Source organism: Lagenorhynchus albirostris, chromosome 10, assembly GCF_949774975.1.
Source record: "Lagenorhynchus albirostris chromosome 10, mLagAlb1.1, whole genome shotgun sequence".
NCBI classification, from domain to species: domain Eukaryota; kingdom Metazoa; phylum Chordata; class Mammalia; order Artiodactyla; family Delphinidae; genus Lagenorhynchus; species Lagenorhynchus albirostris.
In genome coordinates, this window is record NC_083104.1 from 64862696 (window position 1) to 64883484 (window position 20789).

At 43.0% G+C, this 20789-nt stretch overlaps 1 protein-coding gene across 2 annotated transcripts in view; it reads left to right on the plus strand.

The window, feature by feature from the left end:
- The first annotated feature begins 3330 nt into the window (after window positions 1-3330).
- The window catches only part of BLTP3A (bridge-like lipid transfer protein family member 3A), a 57323-nt gene continuing 39864 nt past the window's right edge, over window positions 3331-20789 (plus strand). For both annotated transcript variants that reach the window (XM_060162629.1, XM_060162630.1), the window contains exon 1: window positions 3331-3518. In XM_060162629.1, coding sequence (XP_060018612.1) covers window positions 3475-3518 — 44 coding nt within the window. In that variant the 5' untranslated portion in view covers window positions 3331-3474. The remainder of the gene's footprint in view (window positions 3519-20789) is intronic.

The following is a 20789-nucleotide window of genomic DNA, read 5'->3' on the forward strand; positions in this document are numbered from 1 at the left end:
CACAGCCAAAAATAAATGAAAAAAAAAAAAAAAAGGACAAAATATCTGAATAGACATTTCTCCAAAGAAGATTTACAAATGGGCTATAAGCACATGAAAAGACATTCCACATTATTAGCCATCGAGGAAGTATACACAAATTCTTAACCAAATATTGACAAGTAGAATTCATCAATATATAAAAGTAATTTATACACCATGTTTTAAATGGCGTTTACTCTAGGGATGCAAGCTGGTTCAGTATTTGAAAAGTCAAACAATGTAATCCATCATGATAACAGGCTAAAAAAAAATTACATAACATTAAATGCAGAAAAAGCCTTTGAAAAAAACTAAACATTTATTCCTTTAAAAAAATTAATTTATTTATTTATTGGCTGCACGTGGGCTTTCTCTAGTTGCAGTGAGCAGGGGCTACTCTTTGTTGCGGTGTGCAGGCTTCTCATTGTGGTGGCTTCTCTTTGTTGTGAACACAGGCTCTAGGCACACGGGCTGCAGTAGTTGTGGCATGTGGGCTCAGTAGTTGTGGCTTGCAGACTCTAGAGTGCAGGATGAGTAGTTGTGGCACATGGGCTTAGTTGCTCCACAGCATGTGGCATCTTCCCTGACCAGAGCTCAAACCCGTGTCCCCTGCATTGGCAGGCAGATTCTTAACCACTGTGCCACCAGGGAAGTCCCTATTCTTTTTTTTTAAAAACACATCCTTTATTTATTTTTTTTAAGTATTTATTTATTTATTTGGCTGTGCCGTGTCTTAGTTGCTGCGTACAGGATCTTTAGTTGCGGCATGCAAACTCTTAGTTGCAGCATGTGGGATCTAGTTCCCTGACCAGGGATCGAACCCAGGCCCTCTGCATTGGAAGCGTGGAGCCTTAGTCACTGGACCATTGGGGAAGTCCTTAAACATTTATTCTTGATAAAAACTCTCAGAAAAAATACGAATAGAGGAGAACTTCATTAAGTTGAAAAGAGCACCTACAAAAAAATCTACAGTTAACGTTATACTTAATGGTGAAAGACTGAATGAATGCTTTCCTCCTAAGTTTGGAAACAAAGAAAGGATGTCTGCTCTCACCAGTACTATTAAACAAAGTGCCAGGAGTGGTAGCCCACTCTATAAGGCAAGGAAAGGAAATAAAAGGGATTCATATCAGGAAGAAATATTCTGTACACTGAATGTATCAATGTCAATATCTTGGTTGTGATATTGTACTAAAGTTTTGCAAGATGTTACCATTGGGGGGAACTGGGTAAAGGGTACAGGGATCTCTGTATTATTTCTTACTTTAACTGAAGTAAGTAATCTACAATCATTTCAAAATGAAATGTTTAACCTTAAAAAAAATACAGATCGGCCCCAAATCCCTTTTGTTTTTATATGCTTTGCATTCTTAGCATTGCAGGGAAAGGTAAACACGATACTATTGGTGAGAGTATGAACTCTCCTATTCCGTGGTCCTTAGAAGGGCCATATTGTTTTAGAGCATGAGTTTTTGCTTTCAATAAAAATATCTAATTCATCAGGCATGATGAATCATCCAACAAGGATACTGAGTCTCTGAGCTTGAGGCAAGTTTTGTTTTACATAGCTAATGTCAGATATCCAGTCAGCTGCTGGGGTGCTCTAGGAAAAGGAGCAAGAAATGCAAGAAATTGCCCTGAGGCCCCAGCAGGTGACAGCCGAATTGGGAAGGAGCTATTATGGTCAATAATCCTGGCAAGAAATCTCTTCTTCCGTGGGGTCTATTGGTCCCTGGTATGTATTCTGGTGAGAAGTGGGCAGAGGAACAAATAATGATAGATTATGCAGTCTTGATGGAGGAAAATGGATAGTAGAGAACCCAGGCTGAGGATGATTTGTTCCCTTTTAAAAACATAATTTGGGGGCTTCCCTGGTGGCGCAGTGGTTAAGAATCCACCTGCCAATGCTAGGGACACGGGTTGGAGCCCGGGTCCGGGAAGATCCCACGTTCTATGGAGCAACTAAGTCCATGCGCCAACAGCTACTGAACCTGCACTCTAGAGCCCGCGTGCCACAACTACTGAAGCCTGCACAGCACAACTACTGAAGCCCATGCACCTAGAGCCCGTGTTCTGCAACAAGAGAAGCTACCGCAATGAGAAGCCCGCGCACCGCAACGAAGAGTAGCCCCCGCTCGCCGCAACTAGAGAAAGCCCGAGCGCAGCAACGAAGACCCAATGCAGCCAAAAATAAATAAAATGAAATAAATTAAAACAAAACAAAAACATAATTTGGGAAAGGGGTAACAGTTGTTTAGTGGAAGAGAATTGAATGGCTGAGGGACAGGGGAGGGGGGAGGCTTATCTTGATTTTTGTATTATGTTCATGTATTATCTATTTACAAGAATGAATAAACTTAAAATTAACCGGTGGCCAGATTTCCTATAAGCCTGTCTCGGAGAGTATTTTGCTTAGGTTTTTGCTTGATGGTTTAAGTCCAGAAAACTGCCACCTTCCCACCTTTGCCTGAATCTACAGGTGTCCCCGGCATATAGGTTACACTTTTAAGTGTATCGACTGAGTGGAAGTAGCACTGGACTGAGAGTAAGAACACTTGGGTTCTAGTCTTTTGTCTCACTATGTAGCTGTGACCTTCTGTAAGCTCTTTCAACTATTTCCCCTGGGCTTCAGTTTCCTTATTTGTAAAACAAAGTTGATCTCTAAAGCCCTTGGTCAAAGTTACTGCCTCATTTTCTGCTGCCCCCAGCATTTGAGAGTGGGTACCTCTGCAGTACATCTCATATGTGTTGAGTAAACATTTATCCATTGGTTAACCAGGTAAAGGCTAAGAGGGGCACATAGAGGATGGCGAGGCGCCCCCCTCACCCTTCAGCACAAAGCAGCAGAGCGCAGTGGTTCTATGGGCCTGTGAGGTCCTTGAGACTACTTTTCACTCCCCAGCCCGATTCCTGCAGTACAGTTAGCTGGTGCTCAACAAATGAGTTAACGTGTGAGGGAAATGAATGAGAAGCGGACCAGGAGGTGTGGAATTATCTAGCTAATTCCTGCAAAAAATTACAGACACGCCGCCTTTCCCTGATGCTTCAAGGAGACTGCGGGGTGTGAATCTCCTGCAGTTCAGAGGCGAAGTCCTTCAGATCTCCATCGGCTTCAGACAGCGGGCGGGGCTGAGGGGAGTGAGCGAGCTCAGAGCTCGCCCGCCCCGCCCCTCGCCGCGCGCGCCCCCGCCGCCGCCGCGCGCCCCTCCCACAGCGCGCGCTCCGGGCAGCCGCGAGCCAGGCTGGAGACGCGCGATCTCCTTGTCGCCGCGCGGGTGGGTGGGATCGTGGCGGAGCTCGGGGCGCCAGGGCAGGGGCGGGAGGGCGCCATGGCGGCAGCTGTGGCGGCGGCGTCCGGTCCCCGCGCCGCGGCGAGGTGAGGGGCCGCCTCTTCTCGGCGGCTGAGGAGAACACAGCTGCCCGCCTGCCTTCCACGCGGGCCGCGGCTCCGGCATGGCCGGGCTCATTAAGAAGCAGATCCTGAAGCACCTGTCCCGGTGAGAGCGCCAGCGCCGGCCCCAGCGGTCCCGGGCCCTTCCTCTCCCCCTTCGACCCTCCTCCCTGACGCCGTGCTCCTGGCCGGCCTCCCTCTCCTCAGCCCGGGCCGGGACTCGGCGGCGATCCCCGCCTCAACTCGAGCCGGACGGCCGCCTCCCCGCTCCGGTGGCCCCGAACGTTGTCACCACTCTGCTCTTCCCTGGCCCTGGGCCCTCCGGGACCCGGCGCCCCTGCCCTTGCGCGGGTGCCCAGGCTCTCCTCCCCAGCCTAACAGCCCCCCGGCCCTCCCGACCCCAAGGGTCTCCTGACCGGCTGCGCGCACCCTCAGTTCCCACACCGCCGGGCAGGTCACCCCGTCCTCCCTTGCATGCCCCCTGGGCCCTCTGCCCGTCACTCCGTGGACCCCGCGGTTTCCATCCTTTCCTGCCCGCCCCGCTGTGTTTCCTCTCGGCTGAGGACCCGCTGCCCCTCCCTCGGGGCCGTCTGCCCGCCTCTTGACCCGCCCACCACCGCCACCCCGGCCTTCCTCTTCCTAGTGCTGCTCCGGGCTAGATCCTTCTTCCCCGGCCCCTTCTAAATAACCCTGTCACCCAGTCCCGCGTAACCCATATTCCGTTCAGATTCCCAACCCCGACACTGGTTTCGCCTTCCCAGAAGCACCCAGCTCCTCCTCTTCATCGTCTGGCTGACCCTGTTGCATCACCCTTGAAAAAGCTAATCCTTGCACCCAGGGCCGTTCCTCTGATCTCCTTTCTCCTTCCTTTGCTTCTCTTCTCCTTACATAGACTAAATGGAGAAGGGCCATGAGAGTTGGGCATAAAGTTTCAACAACCTTCCCTTTAAGATGTGGAGGTTTTTTGACAGCCTGTGAAAAGAGCTAACGACGCCCACTTCTACTTTGCAGTCATTTATTAAGCAATGTGATGTCCCTCAAGTCATTTGGACCCGAGCCAGGTGACAGGCAAAACAATTCAGTTGTAATTGGGTGACTGCTGATCCCTGATTACGATTGCAGGTTGTCAGAACTGGTGTCCACAAAAATTGGAAGCTAGCCTTTCAGTTCGTTTTCACTCCTTATTCCAAGCGGGGCTTGGTGATACCTTAATACCTTTAGACAGCCGTTGTCTGTCACGTGGAGAGTGATCCAATCCTTGGCTCCACAGTGGTCAGTGGTTTTCAGGAGGTGCGAGTAGGGGGAGAAGCCAGTCAACATGGGACCCAAGACCTTGCACTCATGTGTCTTTCCTGGTCTTCTCATTGCCTTGGTGAGTGGTGTGTGAGACACTATTCCTGTCACTGCATCTCCTTTTCTGGCAGACACTGGCCAATTTACTGTTACTTTGATTTTAGACTTTAATTAGTCATTAGATTCAGATACATCTTTTGGTTAATCACCACACCATGTTTTAAAAGGAAAAGCAGATTGGAGGCTGGAGCTGGAAAGTGCCTTTGGACCCTTTACTTGGTTAACTCCCTAGTATATTGTTTTTCAGGTAACATTCATTTGGGTGTTCCATAAATTTGGTTGTTCTGTGTAAAGACTTATGTGTAGGACTAATGATTGTGAAATGAGACAAAATTTAACTAAAGGAAAACCATTAATTTGAGTGAACACAGAATCAGAGAATTTTAAAGTTTAGAGATGACCTTACCTAACATAGCACTGTGTTTAAAAGTCCAGGCTCTTTCTGGTTTCTTTCTTTTTTTTTTTTTTAAAAGTCTTTATTGAGTTTGTTACAATGTTGCTTCTATTTTATGTTTTGGTTCTTTGGCCCCAGGCATGGGGGATCCTAGCTCCCCCACCAGGGATCGAACCCTCACCCCTGCACTGGAAGGTGAAGTCTTAACCACAGGACCGCCAGGGAAGTCCTTTTGGTTTACTTTCTTTAACTGTAAAATGAGGATAATAATAGTATCTAACTCAAAGGGTTATTGTGAGGGTTATATGAGTTAATACACAAGGGCTTGGTAAAGTGCCTAGCACATAGTAAGTGCTCAATAAAACATGAGATATGGCTATTTTGGGGGCCATAACTTGTGTGACAATTTGATATAAGCCATAGACTTCTCCAGAAAAATCCACATACACAAACAAGTAATTTTTTATATAAGTTCCCTGGGGGGAGGGGTTAAGAACCCCTTAAAGCACATGCCTTAACCCCATAAGGCATCTTGAGTGAATGCCCTGAATAATCCTTGACTAGTTCAACCTCTCATTTTATGGCTGAGGAAGGTAAAGCCTAGGAGGATAAATGACTTGCCTAAGTTGCAGTGGAAGGTAAGGTAGAGAAATAGAGGGAGTTCCCTGGCGGTCCAGTGGTCAGGACTCAGCGCTTTCACTGTCAAGGGCCCGGTTCAATCCCTAGTCCGGAAACTAGGATCCCACAAGCCCCATGGCCCGGCCAAAAAAAAAGGTAGAGAAATAGAACCCACCTTTCTAATTCTGGTATACTTTCCCCATAGGGCACTCATATTCTGTGCACCCTCTATGAAGATAGAGCTTTTAAAGAAAAATTTTAATAGTATATGCTAACACATTCAGTGAATCCTTAGTGAACAAAGTATCTCTTTTAGATGAATTAGGAGTAGGTATGACAGACATTGGGAGAAATTTCTTGTTTCCTCAGGGTTGTGTGGTTGACTGAGGAGGTGGGGGGAGAAGGTCATTCAGGGCTGCAATTTCAGGGCTCCTGGAAAAGTGCTAGGACATGGGTCTAACTGGGGGAAAGGTCAAACTCCTGAGGCCTTTCTGTTGGTTTAACTCAGAAAAGCTGCCTTAATCACATGGGACATTTGTGTCTTTGTATGGTCTCTACTACACGTACAGAGGCCAGCCTGCCTGGAGGGGAACTATAGCTTCTGTGTCTTGCCAAACCTGATGGGGAAGGAGAGAGGAGAAGGGGTACTGGGTTACTATATTAAGTAAATATTTATAGGTGTTTAATAATTACTTGTTGATGATGACAGTGCCGCTTGACCTGGAAGAGTATCCTATAGCAGGAAGGATATCCCAGTGACTTGCATATTATTTTTAATTTTGGTCATGAAGTTTCAGGTACTAAAGTTTCTTGTTGGAATGCATCCTACTTGTTAGTAGAGTATTTTGGTAAACAAGATTTGAAGGAGGTGATGTTCAAGATACTTTTGTTAAGTGTCTTCTCTAGGCCAAGCACTGATCTGGGCACTGGGGATTCAGGAGGAAAGAAGTATAAATCTCTTCTAAGGGCTTTAACCTATGGTTTGGATAACTGCTGTTTAATACAAATAGCTTCAATGTACAGTATTCATTTCAATAAACCCAGGAGGAGACCTTTACTTAGAAACAAAAGTAATCATTTAAAAAATATCCAAAATTGATTTTTCACCAAATTAGATTATTCTTGTTTTAGAACACCTTAGCTAAGACCTTTTGTTATACAAGTAAGAAGAAATATGATAGATTGTAAAGTGAGTCAAGGGACTATGGCTCAGGAAAAGAGCGTTTTTTCTGGAGCCAGACAAGCTAGATTCACCTTCTAGCTCTGCCACTTAATGAACAGGGCAGCCTTTCTGAGCCTTAGTTTTCTTGTCTGTAAAGGATGAGAATAAGGAAGAATACTACGTGCTTTGCAGAATTTTTTGAGAATTGGGGATAAAGTATTTATTATAGTGCCTGGCGTGGAAGTAGCGTTTAATAAAGAGTAGCTATTATCACATGGCCAGAGAATACACTTCCATGGTATGGGTGACAGCAACTAATCCAACTGGCTCTTTTAGAAACCCATCAGAAGTATGAATTATTTACTCAGAATGGCTGCGGGAAATGTGACCCCGAGTGACAAAGACATGGCTGATAGACATGATAGATATTTAAAAAACATAAGCATTAGGTGAAATTCAGAGGCATAGATGATTTCAGAGTCCTTTCAGAGAATAAGAGAGCCTGACTGTGAGCTCAGCCCTCTCCATTTCTGATCAGTGCCTCCACTCGTTTATACTCATCATCCTGGAGAGATCACTGGGCCAGCCTCTGGTGGACTGCTGGGAGCTGCAGGCTCAGAGAGGCTTGCCCTGCTTGCCCAGGGTCTGTTTAGGTGAAGGTTTCTAGGCCTAGTCTCAGCTTCCAGATCACGCCCCTTTATACTAGACTTTACTTATTGTCATCTTCATTTCCCCAATAATTATTTTGTGCATTTTCTGGCAATAGTGCAATCATAGATGTATTTGTTTCCTTCCTCATCTTGTTGCGTTGCTTCAGAATAAGCACTTTTGTTTACTCAGCAGATATTTAATAGTGATAGCCAACTGTGCGAATAAGCATTTTACAAGTCTTATGATGATTTAATCCTCAGACTAACCCTGTGAAGGAGACATTAGGCCCATTTTATCGATGAAGAAATGAGGCACAGAGAAGTTAAATAACTTGCCTCAAATCATAACTAGTAAGTGATGGAACTGAGATTCTAACGCAGTCACTCCCATTCCAGAGCCGGGCTCCTTTTTTTTTTTTTAAAATGCCTTATTAATCATCTGTTTTATTTTATTTTATTTTTTTAATTTTATTTATTATTTATTTTTGGTTGCTTTGGGTCTTCGTTGCTGTGCGCGGGCTTTCTCTAGTTGCACTGAGTGGGGGCTACTCTTTGTTGCAGTGCACAGGCTTCTCATTGCAGTGGCTTCTCTTGTTGCAGAGCATGGGCTCTAGGCACGCGGGCTTTAGAAGTTGCAGCACACAGGCTCAGTAGTTGCGGAGTGCAGGCTCTAGAGTGCAGGCTCAGTAGTGTGGCGCACGGGATTAGTTGCTCTGCGGCATGTGGGATCTTCCTGGACCAGGGATCGAACCCATGTCCCCTGCATTGGCAGGCAGATTCTTAACCACTGAACCACCAGGAAAGTCCCCAGAGCCGGGCTCCTTAATCACTCTGCTGCTCTAATGCTTCTCATCTACTGAACATACTCTTGCTGCCAGCACCCATGTGGAGGAAGAGAATATTACCAGCACCAAGAAACACCCTTGTGTCTCCTCCCATCATTACCTCTACCAAAGGGTAGCCACTGTCCTGATTTCTAACAGCAAAGATTAGTTTTGTCTTTTTTTGTAATTTATATAAATGGAATCACAGAATGTATGCTTTCATGTCTGGCTTCTTTAGTTCAACATTATTTTTGTGAGGTTAATCTCTGTTGTATCAATTTGTAGATTTTTTCATTTTCATTGCTGTCTAGTGTTCTATTATGTGAATATACCTAAATGCATTTATACATTTTACTATTGATGGACATTTGGATAGTTTCCCAGTTTAGGGCTATGCTGAATAGTGCTGTTAGAAACATTCTAGTATATGTCCTTTGGTGAACAGATGTATACATATTGGTTGGGGATATACCTAAGAGTGGAATTTCTGGGTTGTGGGATATGTATATGTGAAATTTTAATAGATATTACCAAACAGTTTTCCAAAGTGGCTGTACCAATTTGCACTTCCACCAGAAATGTATGAGAGTTCTGGTTGCTCTATATCCTTGCCAACACTTGGTATTTTTTATCTTTTTCATTTTAGTCATTCTTTTTTTTTAATTATTATTATTTTTTAAAATTTTAAAATTTTTATTTTTTTAACATCTTTATTGGCGTATAATTGCTTTACAATGGTGTGTTAGTTTCTGCTTTATAACAAAGTGAGTCAGTTATACATATACATATGTTCCCATATCTCTTCCCTCTTGCATCTCCCTCCAGGCGGTCACAAAGCACGGAGCTGATATCCCTGTGCTATGCGACTGCTTCCCACTAGCTATCTACCTTACGTTTGGTAGTGTATATATGTCCATGCCTCTCTCTCGCTTTGTCACAGCTCACCTTTCCCCCTCCCCATATCCTCAAGCCCGTTCTCCAGTAGGTCTGTGTCTTTATTCCTGTCTTACCCCTAGGTTCTTCATGACATTTTAGTCATTCTGTTGCGTATGTTTTGAAAATTTCTTTACTTCATCTGTGGTAAACCAGATGGCCACTTTATTTTTGCCTCTGTTTAATTTTCAAATTCTGATTTATTTGTAAATTTGAGCAAGCAAATGTCAAATGTCTGACAAGCAAATGTCAGAACCTTGAAAACAGATCTTTTTGGAGAAATGTTCAAATTGGGAGGTTCAATGAAAATAATTAGGGTAATTTGTAACCATTAACCCATACATTTCTTGCTTGGAAGAGATGTGATGCTTTGCTCCCTGTCAAAATAACAGTCATGTACCTTGAGAGAAAGGAGGGGCCGTTTATTAGGTGTTTGAGTTTTTGTTAAATATTTGGTCTTCAGACTACCCTGGATATTAAATAATTTCATTCTGTTCTATAAGCTTAGTACCCCATTGGCATAGTCTTTTATCTTTACTAAAGAAACTAAAACTTGAATTTCATAGTTTTTTTTTTTTTGCGGTGTGCAGGCCTCTCACTGCAGGCTCAGCGGCCATGGCTCACGGGCCCAGCCGCTCCGCGGCATGTGAAATCTTCCCAGACCGGGGCACGAACCAGCATCCCCTGCATCGGCAGGCAGACTCTCAACCACTGTGCCACCAGGGAAGCCCTGAATTTCATAGTTTTTGTATTAGAGTCTTTACAACTTTCCAAGGATGATTCCCTTTTATCATAAAGTGGTTGTGTTGTGTCTTAAAAAGTAGCATTTATAAGCAATAAAAATTTCAAAGCAGTACTGTCATATGTATCTGACGTACAAAGCTTAATGTATGATTCACAAATAATGAAATTAGCTGCTTTGAAAAATTAATTGAGAGGCATGTCATTGTAGTAGAAAGAACCAGGAATTTGGATTCTACAAGGTGGCTGTACATTCTGACTCTGCTACTTGTAAACTGGTGTTCAGCAAGTCTTTTTGCTTCTTGAAGCTTCAGTTTTCTCATCTGTAAAATGGGGGATAATAACGCACTCTGTTGTTTTGAGGATTAGAAATAATGTATAAAAGTGCCTGCTACTGAAAAAGTATTCAATGAACAGTGACTATTACTTATCATATTAAAGTTGCTCAAGAGAGATCACTGACAGTGCCTAACTTACCCAAATGTCTAATTCTTTAGATATTTAAGAATTATGTTTCTTAATATTTTAATATGGAGAGGTAGAGATGGATGCTCTGTATCACTGCTTAAGGAGAGAGGGAAACAAGGGCTGGTCCCATTTATCATTTTTTTCTTATCAAGGCACACTACAAAGTAAACTTTGACCTCAGCATAGGTGAAATACTTGAAATATAATACTGGGTTGGGTCCTTAGAAGATTTAATTATCCAAAGTTTAAGAAGATAGCACAATCATATACTGTATTCTCACAGCGGAAAAAAAAAATTAGAGGTCATTTAGTTACCCTCACCTAATATAAAGCCTGGTTGAATAATAATCTGTTAAGTATGGTGTTAATTGCTGGAAAAAAAAAGATTCTTTTTATCACAGCTTAATTCTCTACAACCACTGGAGTGTGACCCCCATATGGCAGGGATTATGTCCTTTGGCTACTTTGAAAACCAGAGAGTTTAACATGTTTTGAATGGGTTAAGTGGGTGCAGGAGAAGGTATGTAGAATGGAGGTGTATAGTTATAACTCATGGAACCGTAGACCGGAGCAGGAGTGGGGGTGGGAGAGCAGAAGGGCAAGGGAATCCAATTCACCCAGTGTCATTAAGGGACCTTTTATCTCTGTGTGATGAAGCAAGTGCTACTGGTGCTGATTATAGATGCTAAAGAACATTTCCCAATATTTATAAGCAGTAGAATCAATCAATCAATCAATATCTGTAGTAAATGGAAAAACTAAGGTGTAAAAATAATTCACATTAGCAAGTTAGGTAAAGGGTATGTAGTTTGTACCTTCTTGCCACAAAAATAAGGACTAGATGTATTATAAGTTATTTGTTGATTGACGTTGTTTTATTCGCCCACAGCAATGATCATTTTACATGTATACTCAGTCTTTATAGTGCCTTGGCGATATCTATATCTATATCTATCTATCTTGGATGTCAGCCCATCATTTAAAGAATGAGAACACTGATGGTGAGAGGTCAGTGTATTTAAGTCTCTGACTTATGGAAGTGTTATGTTCTCAAAATTTATTTCTAAGTTTGAAATTTGGAGTGTGTGGTCCAGTAGTAGAAATAGTGTTATAAATGTTGAATAGGTTCCCAGTTAGCCCACAAAAGCAATAGTGTGTTAATTATATATAATATAAGCTCACTAGATGGAGATCTGGATCTTGATTGTTAGGGAACCATTTGAAGGAGGTGGGGAGATGAAGAAGAAGAAGAAAATGTTTTTCTTTCCCATTCCTTGGAGTAAGATCTTTTAGATCATTGAGATCATTGTATCTCAACAAGGACTTTTTTTTTTGGTTGTGATTGAGGAGTGTGACCAGCTTTTAATGAGTGGGCTGGAGATGCTGACGTCATGCAGTATGCAGAATCATTTCACACAAAGAAGGATTGTCCTTTGTCTTTTTAATTATTTTAATTATTTATTTACTTTTGGCTGCACCAAGTGGCTTACGGGATCTCAGTTCCCTGACCAGGGATTGAACCTGGGCCACGGCAGTGAAAGCCTGGAATCCTAACCATTAGGCTACTAGGGAACTCCTTGTCCTTTGTTCTTTTTGACTTCTGAATGTTTGTTAGATGTTTACAGAGGTGAATTACCTGTTTAGATTATATAAGCCTACTTACATGTAAACACAAAGTACTGCACAGATTTTTTTTTTTTTTTTTTTTTGGCCGCTCTGCGCAGCTTGTGGGATCTTAGTTCCCTGACCAGGAATTGAACCCGTGCCCCCTGCAGTGGAAGCACGGAGTCCTAACCACTGGACCACCAGGAAATTCCCTGCATAGCTTTAAACTAGAGTGAATGTTCCAGGACTGCAGCTACCATGGGGGAAAATTGATTTGAACGTTATTTTAGAAAATGTTGTCACTCTTGGCAATACCACTCGTAGAGTTGGGTGTGTTAGGGCTGAGAACCACTGAGTTAGTCTGGAATCTGAAACAGCTCAAGTTTGCTCTTGATATACTTGCTCTTCTCTCCTTTATGTCTCTTTCCCACCTCCTAAGTCCCCCCTTCTCATGCACCCATTGCCCCGGTTCTACCCCCAGTCCTCTGCTACCATATCCCCCTACCCTCAGGCCTATATGCTCTGCTCCCCTTACTTTCTCACCAAAATTCCCAGTTCATTAGGATATATGATTTCACCCAGCTCAAGGGGAGGAATAGAGAACATATTTGGGAGCAGGAATGCTATTCTAACTAGACCAACTCTAATTCATAATATGTCCTACAGGGTCAACTCCCCTAAGCTACTCTTACTTTCATAGCTCCTCAATCCACAGATACTCTGGAAGCTCCAAGTTTGTTTTTTATTTTCCAAAAGTGGTTTTTGTTGCAGTGGCAGTGAGGATGGGGCAGGAGTCTGGGCACCAGGGGTCTGGGCAGTGGTATATATGGGTCATTTGAAAGGTGGGGAGTTCTGAAATGTAGACAATCCAGATAGGGATGGGCTAAGTTCATTCAAGCTGACTTCCTCATGCCATCTGGTGTAGTGCTTTCCCAGGCAGAGCTGAAAATATGCATTTCCCTTTTCTAAGAGACATCTGTTTTTCTTTCTTCTCTCTCTGTGTCTCTTTTTTTGAAATTTCTGTTTTTTAACCTGAGCGAAAGAAGGGGCTGCAGTGTTCAGGAACTCACTTCATTTGAGGAACTGGCTTGACAGAGGTAGAAAAGGGTTCGACTTCTAATAATATAGGAGTATCTTATATTGACCTAACCCTCCCTCATGTAACAATTACGAGCTCTGGGTAGTATGTAAAAAGCAACAACTGGAAGACTTTGGAAAGTGACCAAATGAGGCAGAAACTGACAGGGAACTTGAAAGATGGGAACTGCACTGGGTAAGATTCTCACTTATATAGCTTTTTGCCTGAGGACACTCCCCACTTTGCATGGTGGGTGATGGCTAGCACTCAAGCAAAAGTCTGCAGTCTTACTAGCTTGGGCAGTCAGAGAGTAGAGTTCAGGGCTATAAGAGGGGCTGGAAAATGAGGGAATAAATCTCAGAAAGAAGGGAGCAGACTTCCCTGGTGGCACAGTGGTTAAGAATCCGCCTGCCTGGGCTTCCCTGGTGGCGCAGTGGTTGAGAGTCCGCCTGCCGATGCAGGGGACACGGGTTCGTGCCCCAGTCCGGGAAGATCCCACGTGCTGCGGAGCAGCTGGGCCCGTGAGCCATGGCCGCCGAGCCTGCGCGTCTGGAGCCTGTGCTCCGAAATGGGAGAGGCCACAGCAGTGAGAGGCCTGTGTAATGCAAAAAAAAAAAAAATCCGCCTGCCAGTGCAGGAGACGTGGGTTCAATCCCTGGTCCGGGAAGATACCACATGCTGCGGAGCAACTAAGCCTGTGTGCCACAACTACTGAGCCTGCACTCCGGAGCCTATGAGCCACAACTACTGAGCCCATGCACCACAACTACTGAAGCCCACGTGCCCTAGAGCCTGTGAGCCGCAACTACTGAGCCCACGTGCTGCAACTACTGAAGCCGCATGCCTAGAGCCCATGCTCTGCAACAAGAGAAGCCACCGCAATTATAAGCCTGCGCACTGCAACGAAGAGTAGCCCCCACTCGCTGCAACTAGAGAAAGCCAGTGTGCAGCAATGAAGACCCAGTGCATCCAAAAAGAAAAAAAAAGAATAAAGAGATTTGCAATTATTAAAAAAAAAAAAAGAAGGGGAAGCCCTAAAATCTGCTTTAATCCTTGATATGCATGGGCGAAGACTCCATGGAGCCTGGAAAGGCAATGGTTGAAAGCTGAAAGAATTGAGCTGAGATTCAGCTTCTGTCCACCACAGGGAAGACAGAGTTTGGAGTATGAATCTAGCTGAGTTAATTGCCCAACAGAACAAAATTCTTCAAAGGAAGATTGACAGAATCCAGAATCTCAATAATGTCCAGTATACAATAATAAATGACCACATGTGTAATAAAGGAAAATGTGACTCATTGTCCAGAGAATGGCAGTCAGTAGAAATGACCCCAAGATGACTCAGATGTTGGAATTATCGGACAAGGACTTTAAAGCAAACTTGGTAGTAGTAAATAAACTTGGTAGTAATAAATATCAGACAAGGACTTTAAAGCAAACTTGATAACAAATGGAGAATGTGAGCAGAGAAATGGAAAGTATAAAAAGAACCAAATATAAAATCTAGAACTTAAAAGTACAGTATCTGAAATGAAATATTTATTGGACTTGCTCAACAGCAGATTGGAGATGGCTAAAAAAAGGGTCAGTGAACTTGAAAATAGAGTAGTAGGAATTATCTACTCTGAAGAACAGAAAAGATTGAAAAACAAAAACAGAGTCTCAGCCTATGGAACAATATTAAAATATGTGTAACTGGAGTCCTAGAAGGAGAGAAGAGAGAATAAGATACATGGCAGATTATACTTTCCAAAGATGGCTACAACAATATCTTTCACCTTACACGTTTTTCTCTTGGCTCTAGTGGCTTTCTTGTAACCAACTGAATGGGAGTGGAAGTGACATCCAAGCTACACGAAGCAACTACATGTAGGTGTGCAGTCAACAGTTCCAGCTGAGCCCAGCCTTTGAGACATTCCAGCTCAGGGCCCATCCATGTGAATGAAGAGGGCTCCAGGTGATCCCAGCTCCTAGCCATTCATCTCTTCCCAGATGAGGCCCCAGATATCATGAATCAGAGAAAAACAACCCTAGTTATCCCTTGAATGGATTTCTAATGCACAGAATGTTTGAGCTTAATAAAATGCTTACTGTTTTATGGCGCTAGGAGTAATTTGTTTTGCTGCAGTAGATAACTAAAACAAGACAAAAAACTTCTGAATAATGGCTGACAACTAAATAATAAAAAAAATACAAGTAACCAATTTAAAAATGGGCAGAGTATCTGAATAGACATGGCCATAAATACATGAAAAGATGTTCAACATCATGAGACCATCAAGGAAATGCAAATCAAAACCACAATGGCTGGACAGGAATAAAGTCGCAGATGTAGAGAATGGACTTGAGGACGGGGGGGGGGAAGGGTAAGCTGGGATGAAGTGAGAGAGTGGCATGGACATATATACACTACCAAGTGTAAAATAGGTAGCTAGTGGGAAACAGCCACATAGCACAGGGAAATCAGCTCGGTGCTTTGTAACCACCTAGAGGGGTGGGATAAGGAGGGTGGGAGGGAGACACAAGAGGCAGGAGATAATGGGGATATATGTATATGTATAGCTGATTCACTTTGTTATAAATCAGAAACTAACATACCATTGTAAAGCAATTATACTCCAATAAAGATGTTTAAAAAACCCCCCAAAACCACAGTGGCTACTAGGATGGCTATAATGAAAAAGACAGATAATAACAAGTGATGGTGAGGATGTGGAGAAATTAGAACTCTCAAATACTGCTGGTAGGATTGCAAAATGGTACAACCACTTTGGAAAATAGGCAGTTCCTCAAAAAGTAAAACAGTTACTGTTTGACCCAGCAATTTTACTCCTAAGTGTATGTCTAACAGAAATAAAATTTGTAAGTCCACAAAAAAACTTGTATTTGCTTTTCTTTTTTGCGGTACGTGGGCCTCTCACTGATGTGGCCTCTCCCGTTGTGGAGCACAGGCTCCGGACGTGTAGGCTCAGCGGCCATGGCTCACGGGCCCAGCTGCTCCACGGCATGTGGAATCTTCCCGGACCGGGGCATGAACCCGTGTCCCCTGCATCGGCAGGCGGACTCTCAACCACTGCGCCACCAGGGAAGCCCCGTATTTGCTTTTTTAAAAAAATATATTTATTTTTTTATTTGGCTGTGCTGGGTCTTAGTTGCGGCACATGGGATCTTTGTTGCAGCATGGGGAATCTTTAGTTGCAGCATGTGAACTTTTAGTTGAGGCATGTGGGATCTAGTTCCCTGACCAGGGATCAAACCCGGGCCCCCTGCATTGGGAATGCGCAGTCTTAACCACTGGACCACCAGGGAAGTCCTGTACTTGCATTTTCATAGTAGCATTATTCATAATATTCTCTAAGTGGAAATAACCCAAATATCTATCAACTGATGAATGGATAAACAAAATGTGACATATTCATGCAATGGAATATTCTTAGCTATAAAAAATAATGAAGTGCCAATTCATGTTACAACATAGATGAACTTTGAAAACAGTATGCTAAGTGAAAGAAGCTAGTCACAAGAGACCACATATTGTACGATTCCATTTATATTAAATGTCCAGAATAGGCAAATCTATAGAGACAAAAAATAGAATGACAGTTGTCTAGCTTTGGGAGGGATGGGGAGATTGGGGGTGATAGCTGCAGGGTATGGCTTTTTTTTCCTTGAGGGAGGTAGTGAAAATTGATTAAGCTTATGGTTGTACAACTATGTGAATATACTAAAAAAATCGTACATTTTAAATGCATGTATATATGGTATGTTAATAATATTTCAAAAGAGCTGTAACAGAGCGAGAGTGGGAGAAATAATGTCTAAAAATGTTCAAGCTTGGTGAAAAACAGATTTACTGAATCCAAGAAGCTCAGTAAACCCTAAGCAGGATAGATCCAAAGAAAACCACCCCAGGCACATCACAGTTACATTGCTGAAAACTAAAGATAAAGAGAAAAACTTGAAAGCAGCCAGAGAAAAATGCCTCATCACAGAAAGGAGAACATTGATATAAATTAATGGCTGACTTCTCATCCGTAACGAAAGAGGCAAGAAGACAATGGGATGATATCTTTAAAATGCTTAAAGGAAGAAACTCAGCCTGGAATTCCATATCCAGCTAAAATGTCCTTTAAAAATGGAAGGTGAAAAAAAGACTATGTTTATTTATTTACTTATTTATGCGTGCATGCATGCTGCATTGGGTCTTAGTTGTGGTACATGCGATCTTCCGTTGTGGCACATGGGCTTCTCTCTAGTTGAAGTGTGCAGGCTCCAGAGTGCATGGGCTCTGTAGTTTGCAGCACACGGGCTCTCTCGTTGAGGTGCGTGAGCTCAGTAATTGTGGCACGGGGGCTTAGTTGCCCTGTGGCATGTGGGATCTTAGTTCCCTGACCAGGGATCGAACCCGGGTCCCCTGCATTGGAAGGCAGATTCTTTAGCACTGGACCACCAGGGAAGTCCCTGGACTAAGTGATTATTTAAGATCCCTTCTAGCTCTGAAATTCTGTGACTGCAAATCTAAGAATTCTCACTTTCCATCATTGTGGTACATGTAAAGATGTCTGAGAGCCTTTCTCTGTTGTCTCTTTGGCAGATTGCAGTTCTCTGGCAGAAATGAAACCTGATCAAAATCTGTTTTTCCATCTTGATTTCATCTTAGCTTCTATGCTCTGTAACAGTAACAGATGGCCAGAAAATGTTTTCCCACATTCTTGAAGTGGAATAAATAGCAGGCTTCCATTAGCCTTTTCAGCCACCCTTGGACTCAGTGATGTCATCCTCTATTAGGAGCACAAATGCTGAATGAAATTTGTACCAGGGGTTGTTGGATGGTTTCTGATTAGATCTCAGATCAGTGGTTTCTTTGGTTGAGTAGACCTCCACAAACCTCCCCCACGACTGGCCCCATGGGTCACCTTTTCACCTATTCTTTGTTATTATAAAATGTGGACAAAATCAGTTGAGGAATTCTTACTGCATTTTTGTCTTTTTTTTTTTTTTTTTTTTTGCGTTACCCGGGCTTCTCACCACTGAGGCCTCTCTCGCTGCGGAGCACAGGCTCCGGACGCGCAGGCCCAGCGGCCACGGCCCACGGGCCCAGCCGCTTCGCGGCACGCGGGATCCCCCCCAGACCGGGGCACGAACCCGTGCTCCCCGCACCGGCAGGCGGACCCCCAACCACTGCGCCACCAGGGAAGCCCCTTACTGCATTTTTGAGAAGCTGGTAAGGTAATAGCCATTTTTTGTTGACTCCTAAAAGTAAATTGATAAATTAAAAAGCAAATCTATGTTATATCATTATTACTGTTATGGGAGAACAGCCTGTGGTGGTCCGGCATAACCCGCCCGTACTGTCAGCTGTCCTTAGAGCATAAGTAAAGAACTCTTGGTTTTGTGTGTTCAGTTTTTGATGATTACTTACTAACTTACTTGCATATTTGATCATAGAGATGATGGCACAGTAACCTGTGTGGTCTCTTGTCAGTGTCTTGGTAGAGACTGGGCATTACTGCTGGTATGGTGGTGACTTAGCCCTGGGCATACTTAAGAAAGATTTTATTAATCTGATTTGTTTGGCGAAGTGCAGAAAAGTTTTTGATGGAGTTACACTATAACTTTACCCCCCAAACAGATTTATTCTTCTTATACAGATTAAGCAGTCCATGGTAGGTTGTAAAAGGGAAAAGATGTCCTCTAACCATTTCTGAGATAGCTTATAAATTCATTCTGTGCCAGATGTGTTTTAGAGGAACATATTACTGAGTGAAAATGTTACTAGAAGTAAGACAGTCCAGTGAGCAGAGCTGGGTTCATGCTTTTTCTCTGCCTCTTCCTGCCCTGTCACCTTGGGCAAATGACTTCACATCTGAGCCTCATGTTCTTCCTCTTTATTTTTTTTAACATCTTTATTGGAGTATAATTGCTTTACAATGTTGTGCTAGTTTCTGCTGTATAACAAAGTGAATCAGCCGTATGTATACATGTATCCCCATATCCCCTCCCTGTCCCACACCTCTAGGTGGTCACAAAGCACGGAGCTGATCTCCCTGTGCTATGCAGCTGCTTCCCACTAGCTATCTGTTTTACATTTGGTAGTGTATATATGTCAATGCTACTGTCTCAGTTGTTCCAATTTACCCTTCCCCCTCCTCGTGTCCTCAAGTCCATTCTCTAGGTCTACGTCTTTATTCCTGTCCTGCCCCTAGGTTCATCAGAACCATTGCTCTTCCTCTTTAAAATGGGGATAATGATGCATACCTCATATGGGGTATTGCGAAGACTAATTGAGATAATGTGTTTAAATTCCTTTTCAGTGACTGGTACAAAGTAAAATGTTGTCATACTTTTTTATTTTTTTAAGGCTTGAAAAAATGAAAAATGACATTTATTTTATATGGAACTGTAAATAGAGTTAGATTTTGCATAGAATACAGTATAGAAGTTAGATGTATGCTACCTATTTAATACAGTCACTCTGAGAATGTCAGTGCTAATAAGCAGTGTAACTTATTCATTTTATTTGAAGTATGTTCTTCTTTTTTTCAGAGAGAAACATACTTGAAAAAGTACCTATTACTTTTTTTTCTTGAAAATAACTTTTTATCAGAAGGAAAAGTAGCTTATCTTAGTGATTCTCAGCTGAGGTGAGGAGGTGGGGTCTTATCAGAATCTGTGCAAAGGAGGGGGGAGACACACAGTCCTCAAAACTAATTTTATGTCTTCAAAAATTATTATCTTTAAGACTAATTCTTCTGATGGATGCCCTGCCCCCATTTCTGAGCTGAGGCGGCTTCCCTGAATACTTAAAGAGTAAAGGAAGGGTTGCTGGGAGGAAATAATTGTAATATCTTATTTTAGATACAAAAGGGGCTTGAAAAACAAAGCCTGCTGGTACCTAGTGATTACAAATAACATTGAGTTCTGTCTTCTGCTTTCCTTTCCTTCCTTCAGGACTGTGTTTCCTCCAGTTTACTCAGGGATGTGCACTGTATCTTCCTTTACTTTCAGTTGTTGTTGTTGTTGTTTGGCATAGTGGAAGTGTTTAAGGTGTTCATTTTTCCCTTTCACACCCAGTCCTGTTTCCTAGTAGGTGGCCCTTCTTTACAGGAAAAGAGGAATTCTCTTTCCCTCTGTGGCAAGTTAGTTTTCAGAGAATAGGAGCCATTATAGAAAACTTGTTCTTTTGGTTCCTAGAATAAAATTGATTCATACTCAGTAAATGTTGATTAATTTTTTTTTAATGAATTAAAATCAGTAAAAGTATGTGTAAGGGTCTGGGATTTTATTTTATCCTATTTAGAAGCTAACAGCCTGCTGCAGTTCGTGGTTGCTGGCAGAGCACGAGGCTCCTGGGTCAGAGACAAAGGACTTTATTACTCATGGCCCAGCAAGCAGCATAAACACAGGTTTGCACTAGTTCCCCTTGCCCCCACAGGTCCCATGGGTGTGGTATGAACAGGTCCCGATGGATGCCTGTACATGTGTCGTAGGACTGGAACATTGAGCTTGGGGAATCCACTGCTTTTATAGTACGTGGTACACAAGCCTGCT